Source organism: Nycticebus coucang, chromosome 8 (assembly GCF_027406575.1).
Source record: "Nycticebus coucang isolate mNycCou1 chromosome 8, mNycCou1.pri, whole genome shotgun sequence".
Lineage (NCBI taxonomy): Eukaryota > Metazoa > Chordata > Mammalia > Primates > Lorisidae > Nycticebus > Nycticebus coucang.
The window spans coordinates 85,654,939-85,681,198 of NC_069787.1; the positions used below are offsets into that span (position 1 = coordinate 85,654,939).

At 40.9% G+C, this 26,260-nt stretch overlaps 1 protein-coding gene and 1 long non-coding RNA gene across 2 annotated transcripts; one reads left to right on the top strand and one right to left on the bottom strand.

The window, feature by feature from the left end:
* Positions 1 to 1,005: 1,005 nt before the first annotated feature.
* LOC128592566 (uncharacterized) lies at positions 1,006 to 15,924 on the bottom strand. Its single transcript, XR_008381930.1, has 3 exons — positions 12,948 to 15,924; positions 11,629 to 11,713; positions 1,006 to 1,709 (listed from the first exon to the last, which is right to left on the bottom strand). It is a non-coding gene; the product is annotated as an uncharacterized LOC128592566 (long non-coding RNA).
* A 1,452-nt stretch (positions 15,925 to 17,376) lies between these two features.
* RPL14 (ribosomal protein L14) lies at positions 17,377 to 20,380 on the top strand. The gene is made up of 6 exons (XM_053600542.1): positions 17,377 to 17,429; positions 17,883 to 17,984; positions 18,426 to 18,520; positions 19,660 to 19,759; positions 19,867 to 19,920; positions 20,054 to 20,380. The coding sequence occupies exons 1-6, from the start codon at positions 17,427 to 17,429 to the stop codon at positions 20,336 to 20,338; spliced, it is 639 nt and encodes a 212-aa protein (XP_053456517.1). The 5' UTR covers positions 17,377 to 17,426; the 3' UTR covers positions 20,339 to 20,380.
* Positions 20,381 to 26,260: the final 5,880 nt, after the last annotated feature.

A 26,260-nucleotide genomic window follows, 5' to 3' on the forward strand; every position in this document is an offset into this window, starting at 1 on the left:
TCCAATTGTTTTTTTAAATCAGCAAAAGACTTGAAAAGACATTTTACAAAAGGAAAACTGTGAAGGTCTAATAAACATATGAAAAGGTGCTCACTCTCTTTAATATTATAGATTGGGTCAATGCAAATTAAAACTACAATGAAATAACACTATATAGCCATTAAAAGTTCTGATAATACCAGTGAGGGAGGCTGCAGAACAACTGGAACTCTCACACATTGCTGGTGAGATGTAAATTAATACAACCACTCTGGAAAACTGTGGTATTAAAATTGAAAATATACATACGGAATGACACAGCAATTCCAATATAAGGTGTATAACTTAGAGATATGTGTTCCTAGGTACTTATGTATACCATGATACATACCTATGAATGATTTTAGCAGCAATCAAGATGCTCATCCCATGAAATGAGTGAATAAATAGTGATATGTCTGTACCAGAAAATACCATACATCAATGAAAACAAAAGTACTACAAATATATGCTCAGTATGAATGGATCTTACAAATGTAATGTTGAAGGTGAAAAGCAAGTCACACACAAAATATGTAGTATTATTTCATTGATACAAAGTTCAAATACAGGCAAAACTAAACACAAAAGGTAAACTCTAAAGAAAAGCAAGAAAATTATCACTCATATATTATTATCAGGAAGATGGAGGTTGTGTTTGGAAAGAGAAAAATGGGTGTCTTAATCTGCTGGGACTACCATGACAAAATACTGTAGATTAAGTGGCTTAAACAACAGAACATTAGTTTTCCCACAGTTTGGGAACTAAAAAGTTCAAGATCAAGGAACCAGCCAATTCAGTTCCTGGTGAGGGTTCTCTTTCTACCTTGCAGATGGCTGCCTTCTCATTATGTCCTATTACTTCTCCTGAGCTCTCAGGGAAGTGATGTGTGTGTGTGTGGTAGAGGGAAAGAGAGAGAGGGCGAGAGGAAGAGAGGAAGAGAGGGAGGGAGGGAGGGAGGGGGGAGGGGGGAGGGAGAGAGAGAGAGAGAGAGAGAGAGAGAGAGATATCTCTGATGTTTCTTTTAACAAGAGCACTAATCCTATCATGAGGCCTCCACCCACCTACATGACCTCATTTAACCCTAATTATCTCTCAGAGGCCCTACTTCCAAATACCAGAATGGGGGCAGGGATTTGATAAATGAATTTGGGGAGACACAAACATTCATTCCATAACAACAGGGCTTCTGGGATGGCAATGTTGTCCTACACCTAAGTAGTGGTTACAGATGTTCCCTTTTTCAACCATTAATATATTTTCTGTAGTCCTATATGACACTTTGAAAATAAAGTTACAAATCTGGGTTAACTCAAGAATTCACTATTTGCTACCTCTATGATTTTCATAATGTCTTTTAATCTCTTTGAGCCTTGATTTCCTCATCTATAAACAAGGCATAACACCTATATCATGAGATAGTTACAGAAAGAAAAAACACTGCACTTAGCTAGTGACTGGCCCCCACTGTAGCCAATAAATACAAGTTTTTTAAAGTACTTATTTTACTCACAGATTCATTCCCTCACTCATCATATTTTCACCAAAAGTCTACTATGTGACAATCATTGAGCTAAATGACTGAATTTGCAACAAAAATGAGACAAATGTCTTCTTGAAACACATGAGACTTGAAGGCCCTCTGCTGGAACCATGGAGAAAATCCTCAACAGGTCAAGCCATTTTCCCCCTAATTAGTGATTCAGAAAAAAAAAAAAAAAAGTTAGTTCAAATGTATTTTTATTATTATGAAATAAGGAGATGGTTATCTAGTTCATTTTTTACATGAGATCATAGTATTATAGATTTTTTCCCCCAAGAGTCCTTACTGTCTAGTTACTTAGTGAACTATTTCCAAATGAAATGATGTATCTGGTGTAACAATCAAGGTTCATCCAGAGCAATAGAACCAGTAGGAGATAAATATTAAGAGATCTGTTTGGTTTGGCACCTGTATCTCAGTGGTTAGGGCTCCAGCCACACACACAAGGACTGGCAGGTTTGAACCCAGCCAGGGCCTGCTAAACAACAATGACAATAACAAAAAAAATAGCCAGGCATTGTGGTGGGCACCTATAGGCCTAGCTACTTGGGAGGCTGAGGCAAGAGAATCAAGTAAGCCTAAGAGTTTGAAGTTGATGTGAGCTATGACACCTCAGCACTCTACTGAGGATGACAAAATGAGACTCTGTCTCAAAAAAAAAAAAAAAAAAATCCAGAAATACTGTCACTACTTAAAATAATTACTAAATTTCCTGCAATTCTTAAATTAAACTCAACAAATGACATTTAATTTTATAAGCACTTCATGTACCTGACAGGACGGAGTTACAAACCTAACAAATCTTTATAAACGTGAAAGAAATTAATAGAAACACATCCAAATAAGGAATGTGTTTAAAAAAAAAGAAAGAAAGAAATTCTTAGAAAAAAAACAAACAAACTTACGGTGTAATAAATTAATTTCTTTTAAATATCCCCAAATGGTCTACACATTTAATCAAATTCTCATCAACATTTGAGCTGAAAATCCAAAGTCTAAAATCAGTTATACATTAATTTGAAATGACATGATGAATCTACTAGATGCTCTGAAACATTAAATCTACTTTAATAATAAATACTCAGATACTGGCTACATTTTACACAAAATGTTATCATGGATTTGATTTACTTAGGCATGGTTATGTGTCTTTCTTGGATTGTAGACTCTCTTACCCAACCTTAGGAGTAGAGGCTAGATTATAGGTGAGATGAATCAGTCAAATATATAGGACAGCAAAATCATTAACCACACGTCAGATATTTGAGTCCAAGACATAAGTTCTGGCTCTAAATATGTCATGGATAATTCTACACCCACCACACCTAAAAACATAGAACTTTGTGTTTGCTATTTCTTTTCTTTTCTTTCTTTTTTATTTTATTTATTTATTATTTTGAGACAGAGTCTCACTATGTCACCCTGGGTAGGGTATCGCGGCATTACAGCTCACAGCAACCTCCAACTCTTGGGCTTAAGTGATTCTTTTGCCTCAGCCTCCCTAGTAGCTGGGACTACAGGCGCCCACCACAATGTCCAGCTATTTTTTTGTTGTTGTTGAAGTTGCCATTGTGCAGTTGTCATCGTTGTTTTAGCTGGCCCTGGGCAGGTTTGTACCCACCAGCCTCAGTGTATTTGGCCGGCACCCTATCCACTATGCTACAGACGCCACCTGTATTTGATATTTCAACAAAGTGTTCCCAAAACCTTCAGGTAGGATTTTGTTTCACAATTAATAAATTATTTAATCCATTTATTCCACAAATGTTTACTAAGGGCATGGAATTGAATGAGGCAACATTTGCTATACCCTGGGTTACAGCAAAGAACAAAACAATGTTTTTTGCTTTCCCAGAGATTAAATTTTAGTGGAGACAAAAAAGGGAATGGGCCGCAAAAGAATTATGCAATGAAGGAGTAAATTATTTTGTGTTAGAACTTCAATGGATGTCCAGGATAGATCGGGCTAAGAAATCTTGAAGAAGTCACCCCTTGAAGGGGTGACATTTTGCAGACTTGAAGGAGCCAGCCAGGCAAATATCTGAGGGAGACGGTAGGTGCACAGGCTCCTGGGTAGAAGCTTGCTTGCCATGCCGGAAGGACAGTAGGGAGGCCAGTGCTCTGGAGAAAAATGAGCAAGGGGGAAGAGTGATAGCAGATGAAGAAAAAGAAAGGGTAAGGGAACAGATTGTGAAGGTCCTTGCAGGCCACTAAGCCTGCAAAGAGAAAAGAGATCTTCCATGGTCTGCCTAATGTTTGAAAAGAACCTCTGGCCTCGATGATGTGGACAGCAGACTGTACATGAAGGGTGGAAGGAGGGAGACCACACAGGAAGCCATATTAGTTACCTTTTACTATGTTAACAATACCCTAGCAGGGGTGTCCAACCGGTGGTCCACAACCACATGCAGATTATTAGAGGACTGTTTTGTTTATCTGTGGTGTTTGGTAACACACAAATTATACACAGACCTTTTTTGTTTTTTTCTCATCAGCTTTTGTTAGTGTTTATGTTTTTAGTGTGTGGCCCAGGACAACTCTTTTTCCAAAATGCAGCCGAAAACAAAGGTTGGACACCCTTGCTAGGCTAAAATTTAGTGGCTTTAAAGAATAGCATTACCTCATTTTTTTCTGTGCGTCAAGAAGCCAAGCACAGCTTAGCTGAGTTCTCTAGCTCAGGGTCCCTCACAATCAAGACGCCAGCCAGGGCTACGGTCATCTCAAGGCTCGATTAGGGAAGGATCTGTTTCCAACTGCACTCGGACAGTTGTCAGCAAGACTTGGTTTCTTTCCGGCTATTCTACCATGGGCTTGTCTGGCCGGCTACACTTATTTCCTTGCCATGTGGTCCTCTCCATAAGGCAACTCACAACATGAAATTTGCTGGATCACAGTAAGCAAGCCAAGAAGAGAGACCAGGAAAGAGAAAGAGAGAAAGACAGAGATGGAGAGACAGAGAGGTGTTACAGGCCAGGCATGGCTCACGTCTGTAGTCCTAGCGTTCTGGGAGGCTGAGACAGGTGGATTCCTTAAGCTCAGGAGTTAAGAGACCAGCATGAGCAAGAGCAAGAGCAAGATCCCGTCTCTACTATAAATAGAAAAACTAACCAGGCATTGTGGTGAGTGCCTGTAGTCTCAGCTACTCTGGAGACTGAGGCAAGGGGATCACTTGAGCCTAAGAGTTTGAGGTTTCTATTAGCTAGGATGCTACAGCACTCTACCCAGGGTGGAGAAAGAAAAGAAAAAGAGAGAGAGAGAGAGACAGACAGACAGAGAGAGAGAGAGAGAGAGAAAACAGAAAAAGGCAGATGTTACAGTCTTTTAAAATCTAATCTCAGAAGTATAGCCTAACACTTTCATCAATCATAGCATATGCTTTAGAAGTCACTAGGTCAAATGGATTAACAAGCTGTGGTATATGTATACCATATGAATACTATTCAGCCATTAAAAACATAGAGACTTTATATCTTTTGTATTAACCTGCATATACTTGGAACACATTCTTCTTAGTAAAATATCACAAGAATGGAGAAACAAGAATCCAATGTACTCAATTCTAATATGAAGCCAGTAGACAATCTAATACCCACCCACATAAGAGAAAACTCAAATCAATTCAAGGTAGGGGGCAGGGGAAGGAGAAAGCAGGGAGAGGAGAGGAGGGAGGGGAATGGGGAGTTATGGTGTATGGCACACCTCTTGGAGGTGAGATACAACTATAAGAGGGACTTTACCTAACAAATGTAAACAGTGTAACCTAATTCTTTGTACACTCAATGAACCTGAAATAAAAAAAAAACAAAAAACAAGAAGTCACTAGGTCTAGGCCTCTCCAAAGGAGAGGAGATTATACAAAGGTGGGATTACCAGAAGGCAAAAATTGGTGGGGGCTATTTTAGACGTGTCTACCACAGAGGCTATTGCAGTTACCCAAACAAGAATAATGGTGGCTTCCAGAAGGTTTGTAGTAATGGAGGAGGAGAGAAATCAGTCAGATTCTCCATACATTTTCTAGGTACAGCCAACAAGATTTTTATCTGCCAGGATGTAGGGTGTGAAAAAGAAAGATCAAGGATAACTCCAGGGTATCTGACCTAAAGGACTGGAAGGATGTAATTGCTATTGATTCAAATGGGGAAAGCTAAAGTTTGTAGGGTGAGACTGCTGAAGATTAAGTTCCAAGTAGTCAGGTGTGAAAAGGCTGTTTGACAAGGAAACGTATCATGAGTCTTAGAGCCATCTTTCAAGTTCCACTTTTTTAACTTTTACCATGACTTAGAAATGGATTGGAATGGATAAAATTTTATTCCTTGGCCATGATTGCCACTAGTTCCCTCAACCTAATTGGGCTTCACCTAAACCTTTACACCCTCAATGGCTTCTGCATGGCTAAGAGCATGGGATCACACCACTTACCAGCCATGTGATGGGGCATGAGCTATTTAACCTTTTTGTCCCTATTTTCTCATCTGCAAAGTGAGAATAATAGTACCACTTCTACTCTAGAGACTGTGTCTTGGGCTTTTGCAAGGACTAAATGATTTAGCGCTCAGAACAGTGCCTAGTATTTGCTGGAAGTGCTATGCGAATAAAGATTAGCTACACAAGTGTTTGTATGCATGTGTGTGTGTGTCTGAGTGGTTCTCAGGCACAATTCTGTAATTATTTTATTGATAAAGATTTAAATATTGGTCTCTCCCAAATTGATGCTGTCTCCTGAAAAGCTTCTGACCAACGACAGATTCTCAGAAAACATGGACAAAGGGTGGCTCAAAAGGAGTAGGGTGCCGGCCCCATATACAGGAGGTGGCGGTTTCAAACCCTGCCCCAGCCAAAGAAAAGAAAAAGAAAGAAAAAATGGACAAAGATACAAGGATGCCTCCAAAACGGACCAAATATTTGAAGATAATTGAGAAGTTTGTGGGCTTGACACCCATAGCACAGTGATTTTGGCACTAGTCACATACACGGAGGCGGGTTTGAATCCAGCCCAGGCCAGCTAAAACAACAATGACAATTGCAACAAAAAATAGCCAGGTGTTGTGGTGGGCGCCTGTAGCTACTGCGAGGTTGAGGCAAGAGAATAGCCTAAGCCCAAGAGTTTGAGGTTGCTGTGAGCTGTGATGCCATGACACTCTACCGAGGGTGACACGTTGAGACTGTCTAAAAAAAAAAAAAGAGGTTTTTGTTAATTTTTACATATAATAATAAGATTGAGGTTATATTTCTTTTAAAGAGTCATCTCTATGATACATATTGAGGTATTTATAGGTAAAATATCTTAGATTTGCTGTAAAATGAAACAGATGAAGGAGTAGTGGATAGGTAGAAATGAAACAAGATGAAACAAGACCGGTCCTGAGTAGATAATTGCTAAGGAAGAGTACAGTGTACATGGGAGTTTATTACACTATTCTATGTTTGCATACATTAAAATTATTCATAATAAAAATGTTCTTGACCTAAGATCTATGCCAAGAGAAACCGAAGTCCTAGTACTGCTTCCCATGCTAAATATTCGGTTTGACTAGGGTTCCTAAAATTTGATTCATTAGCAACACAGAGACAATGTCACTACTGGTACAAAGGTGTACAAGACTCTTTCAGATCCCACACTGTCCCTACTGCATTTAATAAATGTTAAATTATTTAATCCTTATAAAAACCTAAGATGCAACCGCCATTCAACTTGTCTTTAGGTGTAATTTTGCCTCCTACACTCTATTCTTAACCCAACAGCCAATGTAATCTTTAAAAACATTTTGGATCATGTTACTGCTCCAGTGAAAGCCTCTATTGGCTCCCAGCTCACGCAGAGTCTTTCCAGCAGCTTCCAAGGTTCCAGATGCTGCGGTTCCTGTCTCAGACTATTTCTCCCTCATTCATTCCATTCCAGCCTGTCTCCTTGCTCTTCCTCACACATGCTGAAAAGGAACTTGCTATTCCCTCTGCTTGGAATTCCCTTTCCCTAGATGGCCACATGGTTTGCTCATTCATCTCTATTCAAGTGTCACTTTTTCCTTGAGGCCTGCCCTTCTCTCCCTAATTAAAATAGCTATCCTTCCCTTCTATTGCAGTGCCTTCCTAGCACTCCTTGTCCTTCTTTCTGCTTCATTTTTCTCAGTGGCACTTACCACCATATGACACACTGTGTGCTTGTTCCTTGTATCTATCCAGTAGAAGGAAAGCTCTATGAGGGTAGAAATTTGCCTATTTTTTTACTGCTATGTGCTCATTGGCTTGAATATTTTCTGGTACACAGGCATTCAGTATTTGTTGAATTAATACATGTTCATTCCTTCTAAATGGCTCTGTGCCTGCATTTCTCCTCCCCGAATGCCCTTGTCACTCATGCTGCAGCCTTGTTTACCACCAGGCTCACTACACTGTATTACCCAGCATCACTCCTTGTGGGAGGATGTGTTTCCATGGTGATGCAGGAGCTTTTCACCTACTTAACAGGTCTCCCAAAAAGCTCCTGTAGCAAGGTTCTATTTCTAGTGCTGTTAAGACCCCAACACACACAGAACTTTCCATTCCTACCCTGGAAAGCCTTGTCTATCAATATAGCTAGCTAGCTAATTTGCCTGCTGCACTTCAGCAGTTGTGTAAGCTAGTTTATTTAAACAGACCTCTTATGGTGGACATTTTAGTATGCTTCAAGACTTTGGCTATTCATTTACTCAGAACATATTGGTGGAGGCCTATTCTACAGCCCTTGCCTCTTTTCTTGGTAAAACTCTACTACAATTTACTTAACCAAGATTAGTCCATATCACAAAATCCCAAGACCAGAGATGTTGGCATGGATGTGGAGAAAAGGGAACACTTCTACACTGCTCGTGGGAATGCAAACTAATACGTTCCTTTTGGAAAGATGTTTGGAGAACACTTAGAGATCTAAAAATAGACCTGCCATTCGATCCCACAATTTCTCTACTAGGTACATACCCAGAAGACCAAAAATCACAGTATAACAAAGATATTTGTACCAGAATGTTTATTGTAGCCCAATTCATAATTCCTAAGTCATGGAAAAAGCCCAAGTGCCCATCGATCCACAAATGGATTAATAAATTGTGGTATATGTGCACCATGGAATATTATGCAGCCTTAAAGAAAGACGAGACTTTACCTCTTTCATGTTTACATGGATGGAGTTGGAACATATTCTTCTTAGTAAAGTATCTCAAGAATGGAAGTAAAAGTATCCAATGTACTCAGCCCTACTATGAAACTAATTTATGGCTTTCACATGAAAGCTATAACCCAGTTATAACCTAAGAATGGGGGAAAGGGGAAGGGGTGGGGGAGGATGGGCAGAGGGAGGGTGATTGGTGGGATTATACCTGCAGTGCATCTTACAAGGGTACATGTGAAACTTAGTAAATGTAGAATATAAATGTCTTAACACAATAACTAAGAAAATGTCAGGAAGGCTATGTTAACCAGTGTGATGAAAATGTGTCAAACGGTCTATAAAACCAGTATACGGTGCCCCGTGATCGCATTAATGTACACGGCTATGATTTAGTAATAAAAAAAATAAATAAATAAAATAACCTGGCATTGTAGAGGGCACCTGTACTCCCAGCCACTTGGGAGGCTGAGGCAAGAGAATCGCTTCAGCCCAAAGAGTCTGAGGTTGCTGTGAGCTGTGACACCATGGCACTCTACGGAGGGTGACAGCTTGAGACTCTGTCTCAAAAAAAAAAAAAAAAAGAATTTAGTACATTGGACTCTTGCTTCTCCATTCCTGTGATGCTTTACTAAGAAGAATGTATTTCAACTCCATCCAAATTAATACAAGAGATGTATAGGCACCATCCTTTTTAGTGTCCGTATAGTATTCCATGGTATACATATACCACAGCTTGTTAATCCATTCCTGGACTGCTGGGCATTTAAGCTGTTTCCACAATTTGGCAATTATAAATTGAACTGCAATAAACAGTCCAGTGCAAAAGTCCTTATGATAAAAGGATTTTTTTCTTCTGGGTAGATGCCCAGTAATGAGATTGCAGGATCAAATGGGAAGTCTAATTTGAATTCTTTGAGGATTTTCCATACTTCCTTCCAAAAGAGTTGTGTTAGTTTATAATCCCATCAGCAGTGTAAAAGTGTTCCCTTCTCTCCACAACCACACCAGCATCTGCAGCTTTGAGTCTTTTTTTTTTTTGGAGTTTTTGGCCAGGGCTGCGTTTGAACCTGCCACCTTTGGTATATGGGGCTGGTGCCCTACTTCTTTGAGCCACAGGCACCACCCTGCAGCTTTGAGTCTTTGTGATGTAGGCCCTTCTCCCTGGGGTTAGGTGATATCTCAGGTTTGCATTTATCTTGCAAATATCTTGATTTGCGTTTCTCTGATACCTAGGGATGCTGAGCATTTTTTCATATGCTTGTTAGCCATTTGTCCGTCTTCTTTATAGGTTCTATTCATCTCACTCACCCATTGATATAAGGGGTTGCTGGCTTTTTTGTTGTTGTTTGAGTTCTCTATAGATTCTAGTCATCAAGCCTTTGCCTGATTCATAATATGCAAATATCTTTTCCCATTCTGATGTTTGTCCATTAGCTTTGGTTGTTGTTGCCTTAACTGTACTGAAGCTATTCAGTTTAATTAAGTCCCATTGGTTTTTTTTGTTGTTGTTGTGATTGCCACTGGAGTCTTCTTCATAAAGTCTTTTATGATAGCTTATGATATCTTTATGATGATAGCTTCAAGTGTTTTCCCCACACTTTCTTCAAGGATTTTTATTGATTCATGCCTTAGATTGAGATCTTTTATTCATCTTGACTCAATTTTGGTTGAGTGGAGAAAAGTGTGGGTCCAGTTTCAGTCTTTTACAGCTGGTTATCCAGTTCTCCCAGCACCATTTATTGAATTCACTTTCCCCCAGTGAATGTTCTTTTTTGGTTTATCAAAGACCAGGTGGCTGTAAGATTTTAGGTTCATCTCATGGTTTTCTATTTGATTCCAGATGTCTATGTCTTCTATTTTTGTGCCAATACCATGCTGTTTTGATCACTATGGCCTTGTAGTATAGACTAAATTCTGGTAGGCTAATGTCTCCAGCCTTTACTAAGAATTGCCTCAGCTATACAGGGTTTTTTCTGGTTCCATACAAAATGAACAATTATTTTTTCCAAATCTTGAAAGTATGATGTTGATATTTTAATGGGGATTGCATTGAACCTGTAGATTGTTTGAGAAGTATAGACATTTTAAGTTATTTTCTGTTTTTTTTATTTTTTATTTTTTTGCAGTTTTTGGCCAAGGCTGGTTTGAACCTGCCACCTCTGGCATATGGGGCCGGTGCCCTACCCTACTCCTTTAAGCCACAGGTGCCACCCTAGTTTTTTTTTTTTTGTCGTTCTCAGTAGAGTGCTGTGGTGTTACACCTCACAGCCACCTCCAGCTCTTGGGCTAGGGTGATTCTCTTGCCTCAGCCTCCGGAGTACCTGGGACTATAGGCGCCCAGCACAACGTCCGGCTATTTTTGCTGCAGTTGCCACTGCTGTTTTAGCTGGCCCGGGCTGGGTTCAAACCTGTCACCCTCGGAATATGGAGCCAGCGCCCTACCCACTGAGCCACAGGTGCCGCCAGAGAAGTATAGACATTTTTAATAATATTGATTCTTCCCAGCCATGAGCATGGTGAAGCTCCCGTTTTCTGCTGTCACCTTTCCAAGATCCTTAGATTTGTTGTTTATCAAGTATTTTCCTGACAGTGGACCAATCTTTCAAAGGCACAGAAAACAACACTACCACCTTAGTTGTTAAACACAAAGCACAGATCACAAAAAAATCCATCCAGGCATTTGGAGTATTGGATAAACTTATATTATTGAGGAGTTGAGCACTGTGTCCCAAGAGTCCTGACCCATTTCAGAGTACTTCAGTCTCTGTGGGAACTGGAAGTTGGAAGTGGGCAACTTTTGAGTTGCTAACATCACCTACCTTGGCATGTCACTCAAGTTTCTGGGATTTAATCGTCCAGCGTCCTCCCCATTATGGATATCTTTCTCATCCCAGAGTGTGTTATCACCTGTGCTAAGTTTACCTTGAGCTTTGCAACAGGAAAGATCCAGAACTTCTCTATTGATATCATCCCTCAAATACCTTCTTCCCCCACACCATCAGCATTCCTGGGGAGTAAATAAAAATTTGGTCAGTTTTAAAGAAAATTCTGCATAGTTATTCATGAGGAAAAACAAATACAAATAAAGACAGCTGTTCAAACTGTAACAGGAAACAATCTGCAGGGACATACTTCATCTATAAAGTGTCATAATAACCCTTTGAGTGGTTACTGCTTTCGCATACACTGAGAAACTCTGTTCTTTAAAATAAAAGACTCTCAGAAACTTGCTGTTTGAAATTCTGTCAGTAAGAATAAAATATCTTACTTGTGCTTGGAGGATGTAAGTCACTTTAACATAGAGAAGCAGCTTCAATTCACAAGCCAGCTGCAAAATTTCAGAAAAAGGTTTTCTGGACATTTTCAAAGAAACAGGATCATGGGTCCACTTTGCAGTCTAGGCCTGATGTTGACCCCTCTTACAACCCTGCTTTGCTTTCAGAGTATCAAAACATTGTTTCATTTAAATTCCATCTAAACTTCACACTTCTTCAAAATTCTGTAAATTTATCTTTTCCTTCCTTCGGTTAAAATGAACACTGTATGTAAAATGTTCCAAGGTGTTTCTGGTACACAAGATCCCTCACTGCAGTATATCAGTAGACCTGATTTTGTTGACTACATGTTTGTTCCTGGTCGTCTTGGGCTGCCTGGGCGTGGATGCTGTCTTGCTTAGGTTCGGGGTTCCTAAGGTTGCAAATTTTGAAAACAGATACACTTTTTCACACTTGAATATATGTGCACCTGTTCACCATGCCACATACATGGCTAACGTGCCAATTTGGTCATAACTAGGATTAGTTCACATCTCATGAAGGTTACAGGAATAAGAAAGGCAGGGCTATGCGTAGCTAGCTTTCGGTTCACTTAACATGCTGATTACTTTCTTTTTGGACATTTTGTCCGCTAAGCTAAAGTCTCCATCCCCAGTGACTCAGGAAAAAAACAAGACACATCTACCCAGCTGAGGCTGACAGAAATATTGGGGTCGATCTGGTTACAGGTAGACCGGTCTGGCCACGTCAACATCAAGACACTCCAGGACACAGCCGGGAAGTGGGCGTACTGCTCCTCTCCCTGCGTCCCCCATCCGGACCCAGGACCCGTGCTACCCCTCTGCTCTCCGCCCGCCCCCTGCGGGAACCCGGAGCTCGGCAGCCGCCCTGCCCCTCATACCCATCCCTTGCCACGAGCAAAGGAAGGGTGAGGTTTCGGAGGTTGAGGGGGTTTGCACGAAGTACCAGCTAACGTTTTCTGAGCGCCTTCCGGCCTCCACATTTGTCATAGGTGAGGACCGCGCCTAGCCTTTCTTCTTAGTCATCGGGCGTTCAACTAGGGCCTGAGCAGAGGCCAAATAAACTACAGAGCGCGTCCAAGAAGCCAGATCGACTCTTAGCGTCATCCTCGAGTTGACCTTCCTCTTGTAATTGGAAGAACTTACTCGCCCTCAACTTGCCCTTTCTCTCGGTGGTCGCGGAAGCTGGGTGGTCTTTCTGGAAGCCCCAGAAGCTCGCTGAGAAGAACTGAGGTTGCTGAGTGTAGTGTACTGTTTTCTGACGTCTATGGCCATGGCCGTTGTGGTTATTTTGTTCATTCCTGCATACCCACGACCTTCCCAGGCACACAAGCTTTGTTTGGAAAAAAGTTACCTTAACATTATAAATGGAGCTTGGAAGAAATTTGGAAACTGCTTGGAGCTGCTTGGGAAGGAGTTTTGAGGGGCACGCGGGGAGCCCAAAGAAAGGAGAGGGCTCAACTGCATGAAAAATTATGGGACCTGAGGTTTTGGAGTACCTTGAATGCCAGGCTGTGGAGATTTGGACTTTATCCTGCGGGATAGGGGGTTAAAAACGAACATTGTTAGGACTTTAAACAGAGGTGACATAATCAGATAATGTACATTACAAAAATAATTCTGTAATTGTATGGAGAATCTTAAAGAGTTTCTTTCCCAAAATGTGTTCAGAGAACCACTTAGAGAAGTTATTTTAAAATGCATTTTCTTGCCCCTCTCTGGACCTGCAAATCAAATTCTTTTGTTATAGAACCAGGAAACAACATTAAAAAAAAAATTTTTTTTTAAGTTAACACACATCTGGGGAGAATAACGCATGAACTATAGGAATTTGAATTTTGAACTACAGAACTTTGAATTTTCACAAGTTAAACACCCTCCTTTAGCTCAGATGAAGAAAATAAAATGGCCAGCAGCTCAGATGCTCCCTCTTTTCCTCCAGCCACTCCTGCCTGCCTCAAAGGTAAACTTATCACAACCATAGGCAATTTTGCCTGTTTTGAATTTCATATAAAATTACATAGCATATATTCTTTGTTTCTATTTCACTTAGTGTTATATGTAAAATTTACCCATGTTGTTCCACGTAGTTGTAGTTACTATACGCTGCGTTGCCAGACTACCACAGTTTATCTATTCTCTTGTGTATGGACTTTTGGATAGTTTCTAGTTTGGGGCTATAAACCTTTTTTTCTTTATTTTGAATGCACAGGCTGAAATGCAATGGCATCATAGCTCATTGCACCTTCAAATTCTTGGGCTCACGAGATCCTCCCAGCTCAGCCTACAAAGGAGCTAGAACTACAGGCATATACCATCACATCACATCACACCTGACTAAATTTAAAAAATATGTATTTTTGCCTGTGGCTCAGTGGGTAGGGTGCTGGCCCCATATACCAAGGGTGGCGTGTTCGAACCTGGCCCCAGCCAAACTGCAACAAAAAATAGCCAGGCTGCTGTGGTGGGTGCCTATAGTCCCAGCTACTCAGGAGGCTGAGGCAAGGGAATCACCTAAGCCCAGGAGTTGAAGGTTGCTGTGAGCTGTGACACCACAGCACTCTACCAAGGGCAATAAAGTGAGACTCTGTCTCAAAAAAAAAATCTATCTATCTATCTATATATACACACACACACACACACACTTGTATTTTTTTGTAGTGATGGGGTCTCACTATGTTGCCCAAACTAGCTAAAACTTCTGGTCTTAAATGATACTTCCACTGCAGCCTCCCACTGGTGTTGGCCTTACACGCCTCTGCTCCTAACCAAACTTTTTTTTTTTTTTTTTAAAGAAACAGGGTCTTGCTCTATTGCCCAGGCATGAGTGCAATGGCTTGATTATAGTTTACTGCAGCCTGGAACTCCTGGGCTCAAGTGATACTCCCATCTCAACGTCAGGAGTAGCTGGGACTACATGCATGAACTATGATGACCAGTAATTTAAGTATTTTAAAGAGGAAGTGACTTGATTTGATTCACTTCTTTAAAAGATTTGACTGCCTAGCAGACAATATATTAAAGAAAGCAGATCACTTATAAGACTGCTAGAGCACTCCAGGAAGATACACTGGCATAGAGCTTACAGCAGTGACTTTCAACCAGTGTGCAGTGAGATCTTAGGTATGCCATGAAAAGTTTTAAAGACCATTAAATTATTTTCTAAATAAGTTCAAAGCACAGTAAGTATATTCTTTTTGTGTGGGGGGTTATATAATTTAAGTGTGTTGTGGAAATTTAACTATAGGTTCAAGGTTGCCTTAAGATAAAAAAGTGAGAAACACTGGTTTAGAGGAAAGGCTTGGAATACATTTGAGAATTGTCATGACAAAAATCACCACCTTAATTAAATGGTAAAAGGTAATACCAAAGTATCAAGACAGCCATAGGGCAATGGTGTATGCTCATAGTCCCAGATACTCAGGAGACCAAGGCAGGAGGATTGCTTGAGCCCCTAAGTTCAGGGCAGTAATGGGGGATGATCCAGCCTGTGAAAAGCCACTGCATTCCAACCTGGGCAACATAGCCAGGCTGTGTCTCTAAAAAAAAATATATAGAGAGATATATGGAACTATATATACAGATGAGGCAAAAAAGTGTATAGTCATTTTAAGAAAAGAAAAATCTATTAAATTTGTAATACTCAAGTCACATCTGACTTCCGCAATTACAAGAAATACTCAAACGTGGCTTGCATTCACCTTTTGACAGCACATATTGAGTGTTACAAATTTAATAGTTTTTTCCTTTCTTAAAATGTGTATACATTTTTCGGCGCCCTCTGTATATAAATACTGTATCTTAAAAAATATAGAGAGGAACATTTGTGTTCTTATGCAATGCACTAAGGACACAGCATTTCTATAAAAAAAATTAATGAATCAGGCGCCGGCCCCATATACCGAGGGTGATGGGTTTGAACCTGGCACTGGCCAGCTAAAACAGCAGTGGCAACTGCAAAAAAAAAAAATAGCCAGCGTTGTGGCCGGCGCCTGTAGTCCCAAGTACTCGGGAGGCTGAGGCAAGAGAATCACCCTAGCCCAAGAGCTGGAGGTTGCTGTGAGGTGTGACACCACGGCACTCTACTGAGGGCAACAAAAAAAAAAAAAAAAAAAAAAAAATTAATCTAATCTTGAGGAAAACTCCCAATAAACCCATATAAAGTCCAAAGATTAAGTCTGTAGTTTAAAAATATGTCAGTATCATAAAGCACCAGAATAACTTAGGAACTGTTATGCATGTTTAACAGTTAAATCTAAAACTATCAGTTAAAAATTACAGACCTGATAACTAAATGCAACTTGTAATCCTCTATTAATTAGATCATGGGCCAGGAAAAACATTTTCTTTTCCAGTTTGCTCCAAAGGACGTAAGAGGGACAACTGATAACATGTGAATAAAAGCTTCCCATTAGCTAATAATACTGTAGCAAAATTAACTTCCTGATTTGGTAAGTGTACTGATGATGTAAGGAAATATCTTTGTTGTTAGGAAACACACATTTAAGAATGTATAGAGATAAAAGAACGTCATGTCTGAATTTCCTCTCAAATTGTTCAGATAAAAATGACAGGATAACGCAAACGTAAAGTATTAATCTTTGGGATATCTAGAAAAGCTTATGGTTATTATTTATACTAGTATAGCAATGTTTCTGTGTGAATTACTGTATAGGATTTCTTATCCTCGCCAGGATAGTGGTGAGTAAAAAAGGAAGTGAGTAAACAGAATAAAGGTTAATAAAATTACTGGGATTACTTTGTGAGAAAACGTGAGGAGCGAAGACATGAATAAAACCAATATTTAAACAAAAATCCGGAGAATAGAAAGATCAATGGGAAGCAGACAGTTTCAAAGAACAGGCATAGTTTCTGTGCTGCTTTTTTTTTTGAGACAAGAGTCTCACCATGTCGCCCCGGGTAGAATGCCGTGGCGCCACAGCTCACAGAAACCTCAAACTCCTGGGCCCAAGCGATTCTCTTGCCTCAGCCTCCCAAAGCAGGTGGGATTACAGGGCCTGCCACATGCCCGGCTATTTTCTGGTTGTTGTTGTCATGGTTGTTCGGCAGGCCAAGGCCGGATTCGAACCCTTCAGCTCCGGTGTATATGGCTGGCGCCCTAGCCGCTGAGCCACAGACGCCAAGCCCAGTTTCTGTGCTCTTCTTTACCCTAAGTTGCTAAGAGATAACCTTCAGGCAACTTCGCAGCCCAAACGACTGAATACAACCGCGCCGAACCTGCCGACTGAAAAGCAATTCTTCCCCAGCGGGCTCCGCCATGTTTTCCCAGGCAGCCTGCGTGCGCGTACGTCACGCCAACCAATCGGTGCCCACGTTGGGGGCTCGTTAGCGTATGGGCGGGGCGGTCAGCTACACATGCGCACGGGTGGGCGAGCTTTCTCCCTTCTCGCCGGACGCCGCCGACATGGTGAGTCTTTCTGTTTGGAGCTCCGCTCCTGATTACCACGCCGCTCGACCTCTGACTCAGCGGGGCAGCTGAGGCGCGCAGTGGCGTTCGGAGGGTCCTGGGCAGCGTGTGGCGATGGTCCATGGGCATCCTGTGCACGGGTTCGGGCCCTTCGCGGACTCGCGGCTGGTGAGCGCGTGGAGGGCCGCGAAGGCCTGGCCCGCCTTGGGCCACGCGTGCTGGCTGTCGCCCCCGGAGCCGGACGGCTGAGGTCCGTGGCCAGAGTTTGGCGGAACTAGGGGGCTGGCGGGCGGGGGCGAGAGCCGGGCTTTGTCGGCTCTTGGTGTTAGGGCGTGAACTCCTTCAGGGCTTTTTTTTTTTTTCGCTGGAATTAGCCATGTTGTCTTTAAGCTTCAGAAAATTATGTAGACTGACGAGTATTTGTAAGTCTGCTGGTTTCTTTTCTTATGTTAGGTGTTCAGGCGCTTCGTGGAGGTTGGCCGAGTGGCCTACGTCTCCTTTGGGCCTCACGCCGGAAAGCTTGTAGCGATTGTAGATGTTATTGATCAAAACAGGGTAAGTAAAAATGTCACAACTTTTTATTAAACGCAGCAGTAAACCGTAGCACTGTAGATGGTGATGATAATTTTCTCAGTTGCCCTCTAGGTGAGGATGTTATGAGCGGTAGCTTTATTTTGCCATTAAGGAAACAGGCAGTGTAGGTGAAGGGGGTTCTAACACAGATTTAGCTGTTTAGCTGTTAATACTGGATTTTGTCGTTGCCTCAGACACTTGAAGGAGGATTTGATGGTGTAGAAGCAAAGCTGTATGAACATAATTGAATGTAAATAAGACTGCTATAAAGTAGGTCAATCTTTTGGGATTTTTTCCTGAGGAATTTGTTGAAGGAGTAGTGTGGAGTTGATAGTCTTGAAAGGACTAGTGCACTGGTAATTCATACAGAATGCCCATTTTAATATGTTTTTGCATTGAGATCCTTGATCTTTGTGTCTTTAGGCTTTAGTTGATGGACCTTGCACTCAGGTAAGAAGACAGGCCATGCCTTTCAAATGCATGCAACTCACTGACTTCATCCTCAAGTTCCCACACAGGTAACTGTCTATCATCACTTTGCTAGCTATGTTTATATTAGTAAAAGTTTGCTTAATTCAAAAATTTTTGTTGTGTTTTTTCCCTTGAGAGTTTTGCCTTTATCAGGGTTGCCATCTTCTTGTGGTCCCCCTTTTTTTAGTATTTTTACACACAAAATTAGGATTTCTGTTTCTACTGAACGTAGTCACTTTCAGCTTTAAAACAAAAAACAAAATTAATGTCTCGCAGTTTTGTTACCATTAGGTGATTTGATGTTTGCGTGTTATAAAGTATTTAACTTGGGAACTTGTGTTCTCTCAGCTTACATTTAGAGAATTGGAGCAAGGAGTAGTGATTGCTTTTTATAGAAATTTAAACACTGTTGTGTTGCTATGAAGTTATGTCAAACTACAATGATAGTTTGTTGCAGAGGAGTATATACTGTAACATAGCCTTTAGAGGTAACATAAGGCTAAAATGATTTTGCATTTGTGTACACAAATGCATAGGATGAAGACTATGCTGTGCACCCCAGATAGTGCTTCAAATAGTGTCTGATATGTGCACAATGGACTATCGAGTACTGGTTGTTGAAAACTTAACACTTGAATATCCTGGAGTGAACATGTGCTGTGCTATTGTGACTGCTACATAGTTGGACACACAGTTAAGGATGAATCTTGAGGATGCTTGTCAAAGTTCATTGTATAGAGGAATTTATGGTGACTTGTTTTATTTGGGTACTTGTCTTATTTTCCATCTCAAGTTCTCGAATGATGTGTCCTGGGTTTTATTTTTAGGATGTTTGGCCAAAAGTCATTATCTTTTTTGTGTGTGTGTGTGTGGTTTTTGGCCAGGGCTGGGTTTGAACCCGCCACCTCCGGCATATGGGACCGGGGCCTACTCCTTGAGCCACAGGCACCACCCAAAAGTCATTATCTTAAAAAATAAAAAGCCTAAATACTCATTTGTTAATTATGGTCTATGGTGGCTTGTGAACACCGTTCACATAGGTAAAAGACTAGGTATGCTAAGTGTTGAATGCTGTGAAGACAACTAAAACTGGAAGGGTACTTTGCAAAGGAGTGAACAAACACTGCTCTTGATTTTGTGTGTCTTTAAAACTGGCTCCTTAATCTTTGGTCTTGGGTCTTTTTAGTGCCCGCCAGAAGTATGTCCGACAAGCCTGGCAGAAGGCAGATATAAATACAAAATGGGCAGCCACAAGATGGGCCAAGAAAATTGAAGCCAGAGAAAGGGTAATGGCTTGGGGACATTTGAATTTTGGCTTTTTTCTTTTTCCTTTGGAGGGTACAATATAGTATGTAGTACAAGAGGGATAATTTTAATTTTTTCTTTTTAATAGAAAGCTAAGATGACAGATTTTGATCGTTTTAAAGTTATGAAGGCAAAGAAAATGGTAAGTTTTTAAGAACTATTTTTGTGTAATTTCAGGATGATGAGCAGTAGCTAAATCATTTCAAGTTATTAGTCTTTGGGGTACTTCATGTGAAAAAGGAGAATTTAAGTGCTTGCTTATTTACAATTTTCAGAGAAACAGAATAATAAAGAATGAAGTTAAGAAGCTTCAAAAAGCAGCTCTTCTGAAAGCTTCTCCCAAAAAAGCACCTGCTAAGGGTGCTGCTGCTGTTGCAGCAGCTGCTGCTAAAGTTCCAGCAAAAAAGATGACCACTGCAGGCAAGAAGGCTGCAGCCCAGAAGGTTCCTGCCCAGAAAGCCACAGGCCAGAAGGCAGCACCTCCTCCAAAAGCTCAGAAGGGTCAAAAGGCTCCAGCCCAGAAAGCACCTGCTCCAAAGGCATCTGGAAAGAAAGCATAAGAGGCTATAATGAAAGTAATAAAGATTCTTTTTGACATGTTGGCAAATGTATTTACGTGTATGGATTTAAAGCCTGTTCCTGAGGCTGAGCCTCATTAGAGAATCCATTCCTTAATTTGACTTTGTCCAGATGTGGTGAGATAGTACAAGGCCATCACAACATTTATAACTGAGTACTCTGATGGAAAATTATGATGATAGAACACCAAACTACATTTTCCCCCGTATAAATAGGAAAAATTCAGCGCCCTCCCCGCCCCCGCTTTTTTTTTTTTGGCAGTTTTTGGCCAGGGCTGGGTTTGAATCCGCCACCTCCGGCATATGGGGCCTGGCGCCCTACTCAGTTGAGCCACAGGTGCCACCAACTCCACCCCTTTTTTATTATGAAACACAAAGTTCCCAGCCTGTTAATGCTTGAGTGAGCAAATTTTCTCATAAAAGTGTAGGAAACCGAGACAAATAGATATACAAGTTGAGTATTTCTGTTTTTTTTTTTATAATTTTTATTTAGCTCCAAGTTGAGTATTTCTAAATCTAAGATATTTCAAAATGAAACTAAGCACCAATATGATGCCACAAGTGGGAACATTGCACACCTAACCTCATAGGTTGTGGGCCCACAATACCATTTATTCAGTGTCCCCATAGAAAAACTAGGTACCTTCAGGTAATGTATACAAAGTTTATATGGAACAAATTTCATGTTTAGGGATAGGTCCCATTCCCAGAGATGTTATGTATATGTAAATAATCCAAAATGCAAAACACTGGCTCCCAAGCACTTGAGGTACAGGACATGTGGCCTCTGGTAGGTGGGGTTTCTGGCTCTTCATAAGATTTTAGTAATTTGAGACATTGAATGTTCCAGGTGGATTTAAAGTGATAATGATGTAATAGCTTCTATAATAGGAAAAATAACTGGTAATTTGGAATTGTACTGGGTGGGAAATCATCTAAAAGATGGAATCTACAGCTGAAAACCTGAGAGCAAGGTGGTGTAAGGAAGGTTAGGAGAGGAAATAGACCTGTTGAGGACTGACTATAGGGGCTACAGTAAGGAAGCAGGTTAGTGGTTAGATCTGAATTGTGAGCATAGGAGATCACTGAGGGGTTTTTTTGTTTTTTTTTAGACAGTTTGTCCCCTGGGCTAGAATGCCATTTCCTCATCCTAGCTCACTATAAACTCGTGGACTCAAGGAATACTCCCTCAGCCTCCCAAGTAGCTGATTTTTCTATAGAGACAATGTATTGCTCTTTCTTAGGCTTGTCTCGAACAGGGTGCTATAGAGGATTATTGCCATGAGCTACCATACCCATGAGCCACCATGCTTTGGCCCACTGAGGGTTTTTAATGGAGTGATAACCTCAGATCATGGAACTGTTTACTGGACTGAATCTTCTGGAAAGGCTGAGATTGGTGCTATGCAGTCTGGTGGTATAATCTAAGAAGGTAGTAGTGGTGATGCCATTTGATTTTGGCCTTGATTACACATTAGGCTGAAGGGAAAATGAAAATGTGTTGAGGATTTCTGGCTTTGGTTGTTGGAGAACATGTGGCCATGTGTTAGTTTATCAGAAGGATGAGATAAGATATGCAGACCACCTTCTTAAGTTGACCTAATTTTCATAGGCTGGCCATGCAAAAAAATATCATGAAGACTATCTGGGTGAATATGCAAGGCTGCAGACAACCTATACTCAGATTCTGGCACATTATCCACCAAACCTACATAGCTCATTTATGTGATATGCTTTAGAGTAGGTAATAAATTGTGTTGTGTAGCCAGTGACTGATTCGTGGCAAGAGCTATGATGGTTAGTGACACAAGTAGAGGACTCAAGACAGATTAGGGATTCAATGGATAAATTGATGGTCCCTGAGGAGTACAGAAAAAGATTGGGAAGCAGTTGTAAGAGGTGGGAAATGAAAGCCAGGGAGAGAATTTTGCTTGAGATTGTCAGAGAAAAGAGGGCAGTAAGTGCAAGAAAAATGTTAATATGGAGTTTTTTTTTTTTTCAGTTTTTGGCCAGGGCTGAGTTTGAACCCACCACCTCCAGCATGTGGGGCCTGCGCCCTACTCCTTTGAGCCACAGGCGCTGCCCTGGAGGTTTTGTTTTTGTATAGCTGGTGATTGAGCATGTTTGCTTCTGGGAGAAGTGTTTGGTCCTTGGAAAAGCAAGACATGTTGGAGTCTAGGGAAGATGAGGGATTAGCTTTAAAGGAAAGATGTCTTTTGCATGAGGAGAAAGAAAGAAAAGGTGGGTTTAGATAATCTGTAGGTTTGCTGTCAGGAAATTGAGGACTTTCACTTTGATGTCTGAACTCTGGAATTGGCAAGGTCATAGACTGAGTAGAAGGAATGAGAGGATGTAGGTTTGCAGGTAATAGTTTCTAATTGCTTGTAGAGGAAAGGGGAGAGGATCTCTGTCAGATTGCTAGTGGCTTTGAGAGTCCTTTGACTTTAGTTCGTGAGGTGTTCAGAGGATGAGAAAACTTTGCAAGCTGCATCTAGTACATAGTACAATGTGGAACAATGGAAATTGGAAATTCCAGTCTAAGGGACTTGTAGGAAAGTATTGAAGCATAAGAATCCTGAAAAGGAGCAGAAAGTAATATCTTTTTTTTTTTTTTTTTTTTAAACTTTTATTAGTCACTGAAATCAGCAGAATTCTTTTTTTTTTTTTTGTAGAGACAGAGTCTCACTTTATGGCCCTCGGTAGAGTGCCGTGGCATCACACAGCTCACAGCAACCTCCAACTCCTGGGCTTAAGCGATTCTCTTGCCTCAGCCTCCCGAGTAGCTGGGACTACAGGCGCCCGCCACAACGCCCGGCTATTTTTTGGTTGCAGTTTGGCCGGGACCGGGTTTGAACCCGCCACCCTCGGTATATGGGGCCGGCGCCTTACCTACTGAGCCACAGGCGCCGCCCCAGAAAGTAATATCAAGTGGCGTGGCACCCATATCTCCGTGGGTAGGGCGCCGGCCACAAAAGCAGAGGCTAATGGTTTTAACCTGGGTCTGCTAAAACAGTGAAAAACAACTGCAACAACAAAAAATAGCTGGGTGGTGTGACAGGCTGCCCGTAGTCCCAGCTACTTGGGAGGCTGAGGCAAGAGAATCACTTAAGTCCAAGAGTTAGAGGTTGCTGTGAGGTGTGATGCTACAGCACTCTACTGAGGGCGACACAGTGAGACTGTCTCAAAAAAGAAAAGAAAAAAAATCAAGAAGGTGAGACAATATAGATTTTTGAGCAAAGGAGTAATCTTCATGAAGCTCAATCTAGCACATAGTCTGAATTGGGTTGGAGAATGGGGAAGAAGATTGGAAAATAATTAAAATACCCAGGTACATGAAACTTCACTTTGATTATGGAAAACTGCACACTTACCCAGTTAACCTCAGAGAGGGAGGATATCATAGGGAAAGAATACAGATACCAAAGTCATATCCAGATTTAAATCCTATCGTTCAGCCCCAAATCATTCCTGTACCTTACGTGAACCTCATCAAAAAAACAAAGAACCTTGATACCTGCCTGATATTGTGGCAAGGATCAGATAAGTCAAATGAAATGCTTGTGAAAGTGGGAACAGGGTCTGTATTCTCAACCTCTGACAGTTCTTTCTTTCTATAATAAGGTACTCAGTAATTTGGGTTGAATTGTGTTGAGTTAAACTGGCTCTATAGACAAAATCAGAGAGTTTGGTTTTCAGGGAGCCCCTACTAGCCTCTACTTCAGTAGCCTCTCATCTTTGGGTAGTTAGCATGTCCTCCAATTCATATCACTGCTTTCTCGTCTTAAATAAAGGTTATCTCATTCTACGAAGCTGAATTTTTTAAAAATCTGGACTAAATTATGAATACACTGACATAATAAAATATAATTGAAAGTTGAAGGACACCTTGTTTATTTCCACATCCAGTCCCCTGTGTGAAAGAAACCACGATGTACATCTTGCAGACAATTTAAAATGTATTTGTAGTATGCATACATAAAAATACTTTGCTTGTTTTAAGTAAATGTACTCTACATATTCTGCAACTTGCTTTATTTAATACATTCTGAAGATTTTCTCAAGTCCCCATTTTAGGGGATCTTCAGAAAAACAACCAATGGACTGGATGGATGAATTGGCTCATGTGATTATGAAGGCCAAGAAATCCCACAGTCTCCCATCTGCAAACCAGAGAATGGGGAAAGCTGACGGGGTAATTTGATTTGAATTGAAAGGCTTGAGAACCGAGGGTGCCAATGGTGTAAGTCCTGGTCTGAGTCCTAAGGCTCAAAAAACAGGAGCACCATTGCCTGAGAGCAGGAGAAATGGATACCCAGCAAATTTACACTATCTCCACAATTTTTTTTTTTTCTATTCAGACTCTATAAACAGATGAGATGATGGCCACCTGCATTTGTGAGAGCTATTTTTACTCAGTATCCCCCTTCAAATACTTACCTCTTTCAGACACTATGGCAGAAATATTTTACCAGCTGTCCGGGCATTCTTTAGCCCAATCAAGTTGACACTTAAAATTAACCGTCACATCCCCTATTAATCTAACTAATTCTTTTTATTTTCACAGTAATCCATAATATGAATGTTCATGTGACTTGATGTTCATTACGAATGCTCATTTCACCTCTATTGGTTGACATTTAGGATAGTGCTAATATTTTTCTATTTAAACAGTGATTCCATGAATATTGTTTAGTTTTGGGTTTTTTTGAGATAGTCTCACTTTGTTGCCCTGGGTAAAGTGCTGTGGTGTCACAGCTCACAACAACCTCAAACTTTTGGGCTCAAGCAATCCTCTTGACTTAGTTTTTCATTTTTAGTAGAGACGGGGGTCTCTTGCTCAGGCTGGTCTTGAACTTGTGAGCTCAAGTGATCCACTTACCTCGGCTTTGCAGAGTGCTAGGATTACAGGTGAGACCCTCTGTGCCAGACCCTATGAATATCTTTGTACATACCACCTTCTGTACACGATGGTGTTTATCTGAGGCACATTAACTGAATTTGCAAGATTGAAGAATGTGTGTGGCCTGGTGCGGTTGTAGTTTGGGCCTTTTTGAAAGTTAGACTATATACAAGTATAGTCTATACTTGTATAGTCTTTGAGTCAAATGCGGGGCCCTATTTGTTAAATTATTCATTGTTTTGCTGTTCCAAGTGACCTAAAGCAGGAAACATTCTTGCAATTCCATCTAGTTATTTTTTATAATCACGGGAGAGCATACATTTTTTTCTGTTACCTGTGGAAATGAAAGAGAATGTAAATGTGTTCTGTTTAGCAGGCAGCTTGATTTTGCCCATTGCAGGAAGCAGAGGGTAGTGGTTAATAACAGTTAGGACAACTTTGGTTTGGACTCAGGTGTGTGACCTTGGTTAAGTTACAGAAACTCTGTGTACTAATTTTGTTATCTGTGAAATGGGGATGATGGTCTATCTATGTCATTGGTTTGTGTTGAGGATTAAATGCATTGACATGTAAAGAAGTGCTTCAAATGGTGACTGGTGCATAACAAAATGTTACCTATTATTATATTGTTATTGATAAGTTTCTACTTATCAGTACACTAGTGAAACAATCACCACAATCCAGATATGAACAGCCATCACCCCCCCAAATTTGCTTGTGCCCTCTATAACCTCTTTCACCTGGCCCTCTACAGACCGCCTGTCGTCTGCTTTCTGTCACTTTGGATTAGTTTATTTTAAAATTATTATTTATTTATTTTGAGACAAAGTTCTACTTTTGTTGCACTGGCTAGAGTGTAGTGGTGTCATCATAGCTCACTGCAACCTCAAACTACTGCCTCAGCTTCCTGAGTAGCTGCGACAACAGGCACAGCCACCATGCCTGGCTAATTTTTTCTAGCTTTAGTAGAGATGGGGTCTTACTCTTCCTGAGGTTGGTCTCAA

Excerpts from the sequence above, each read along its gene's own strand:
- RPL14 (XM_053600542.1), top strand. Across the intron at positions 17,985-18,425 it reads ATGTTATTGATCAAAACAGG|GCTTTAGTTGATGGACCTTG; the intron begins GTAAGTAAAAAT and ends TTGTGTCTTTAG. Across the intron at positions 19,921-20,053 it reads TTATGAAGGCAAAGAAAATG|AGAAACAGAATAATAAAGAA; the intron begins GTAAGTTTTTAA and ends TACAATTTTCAG.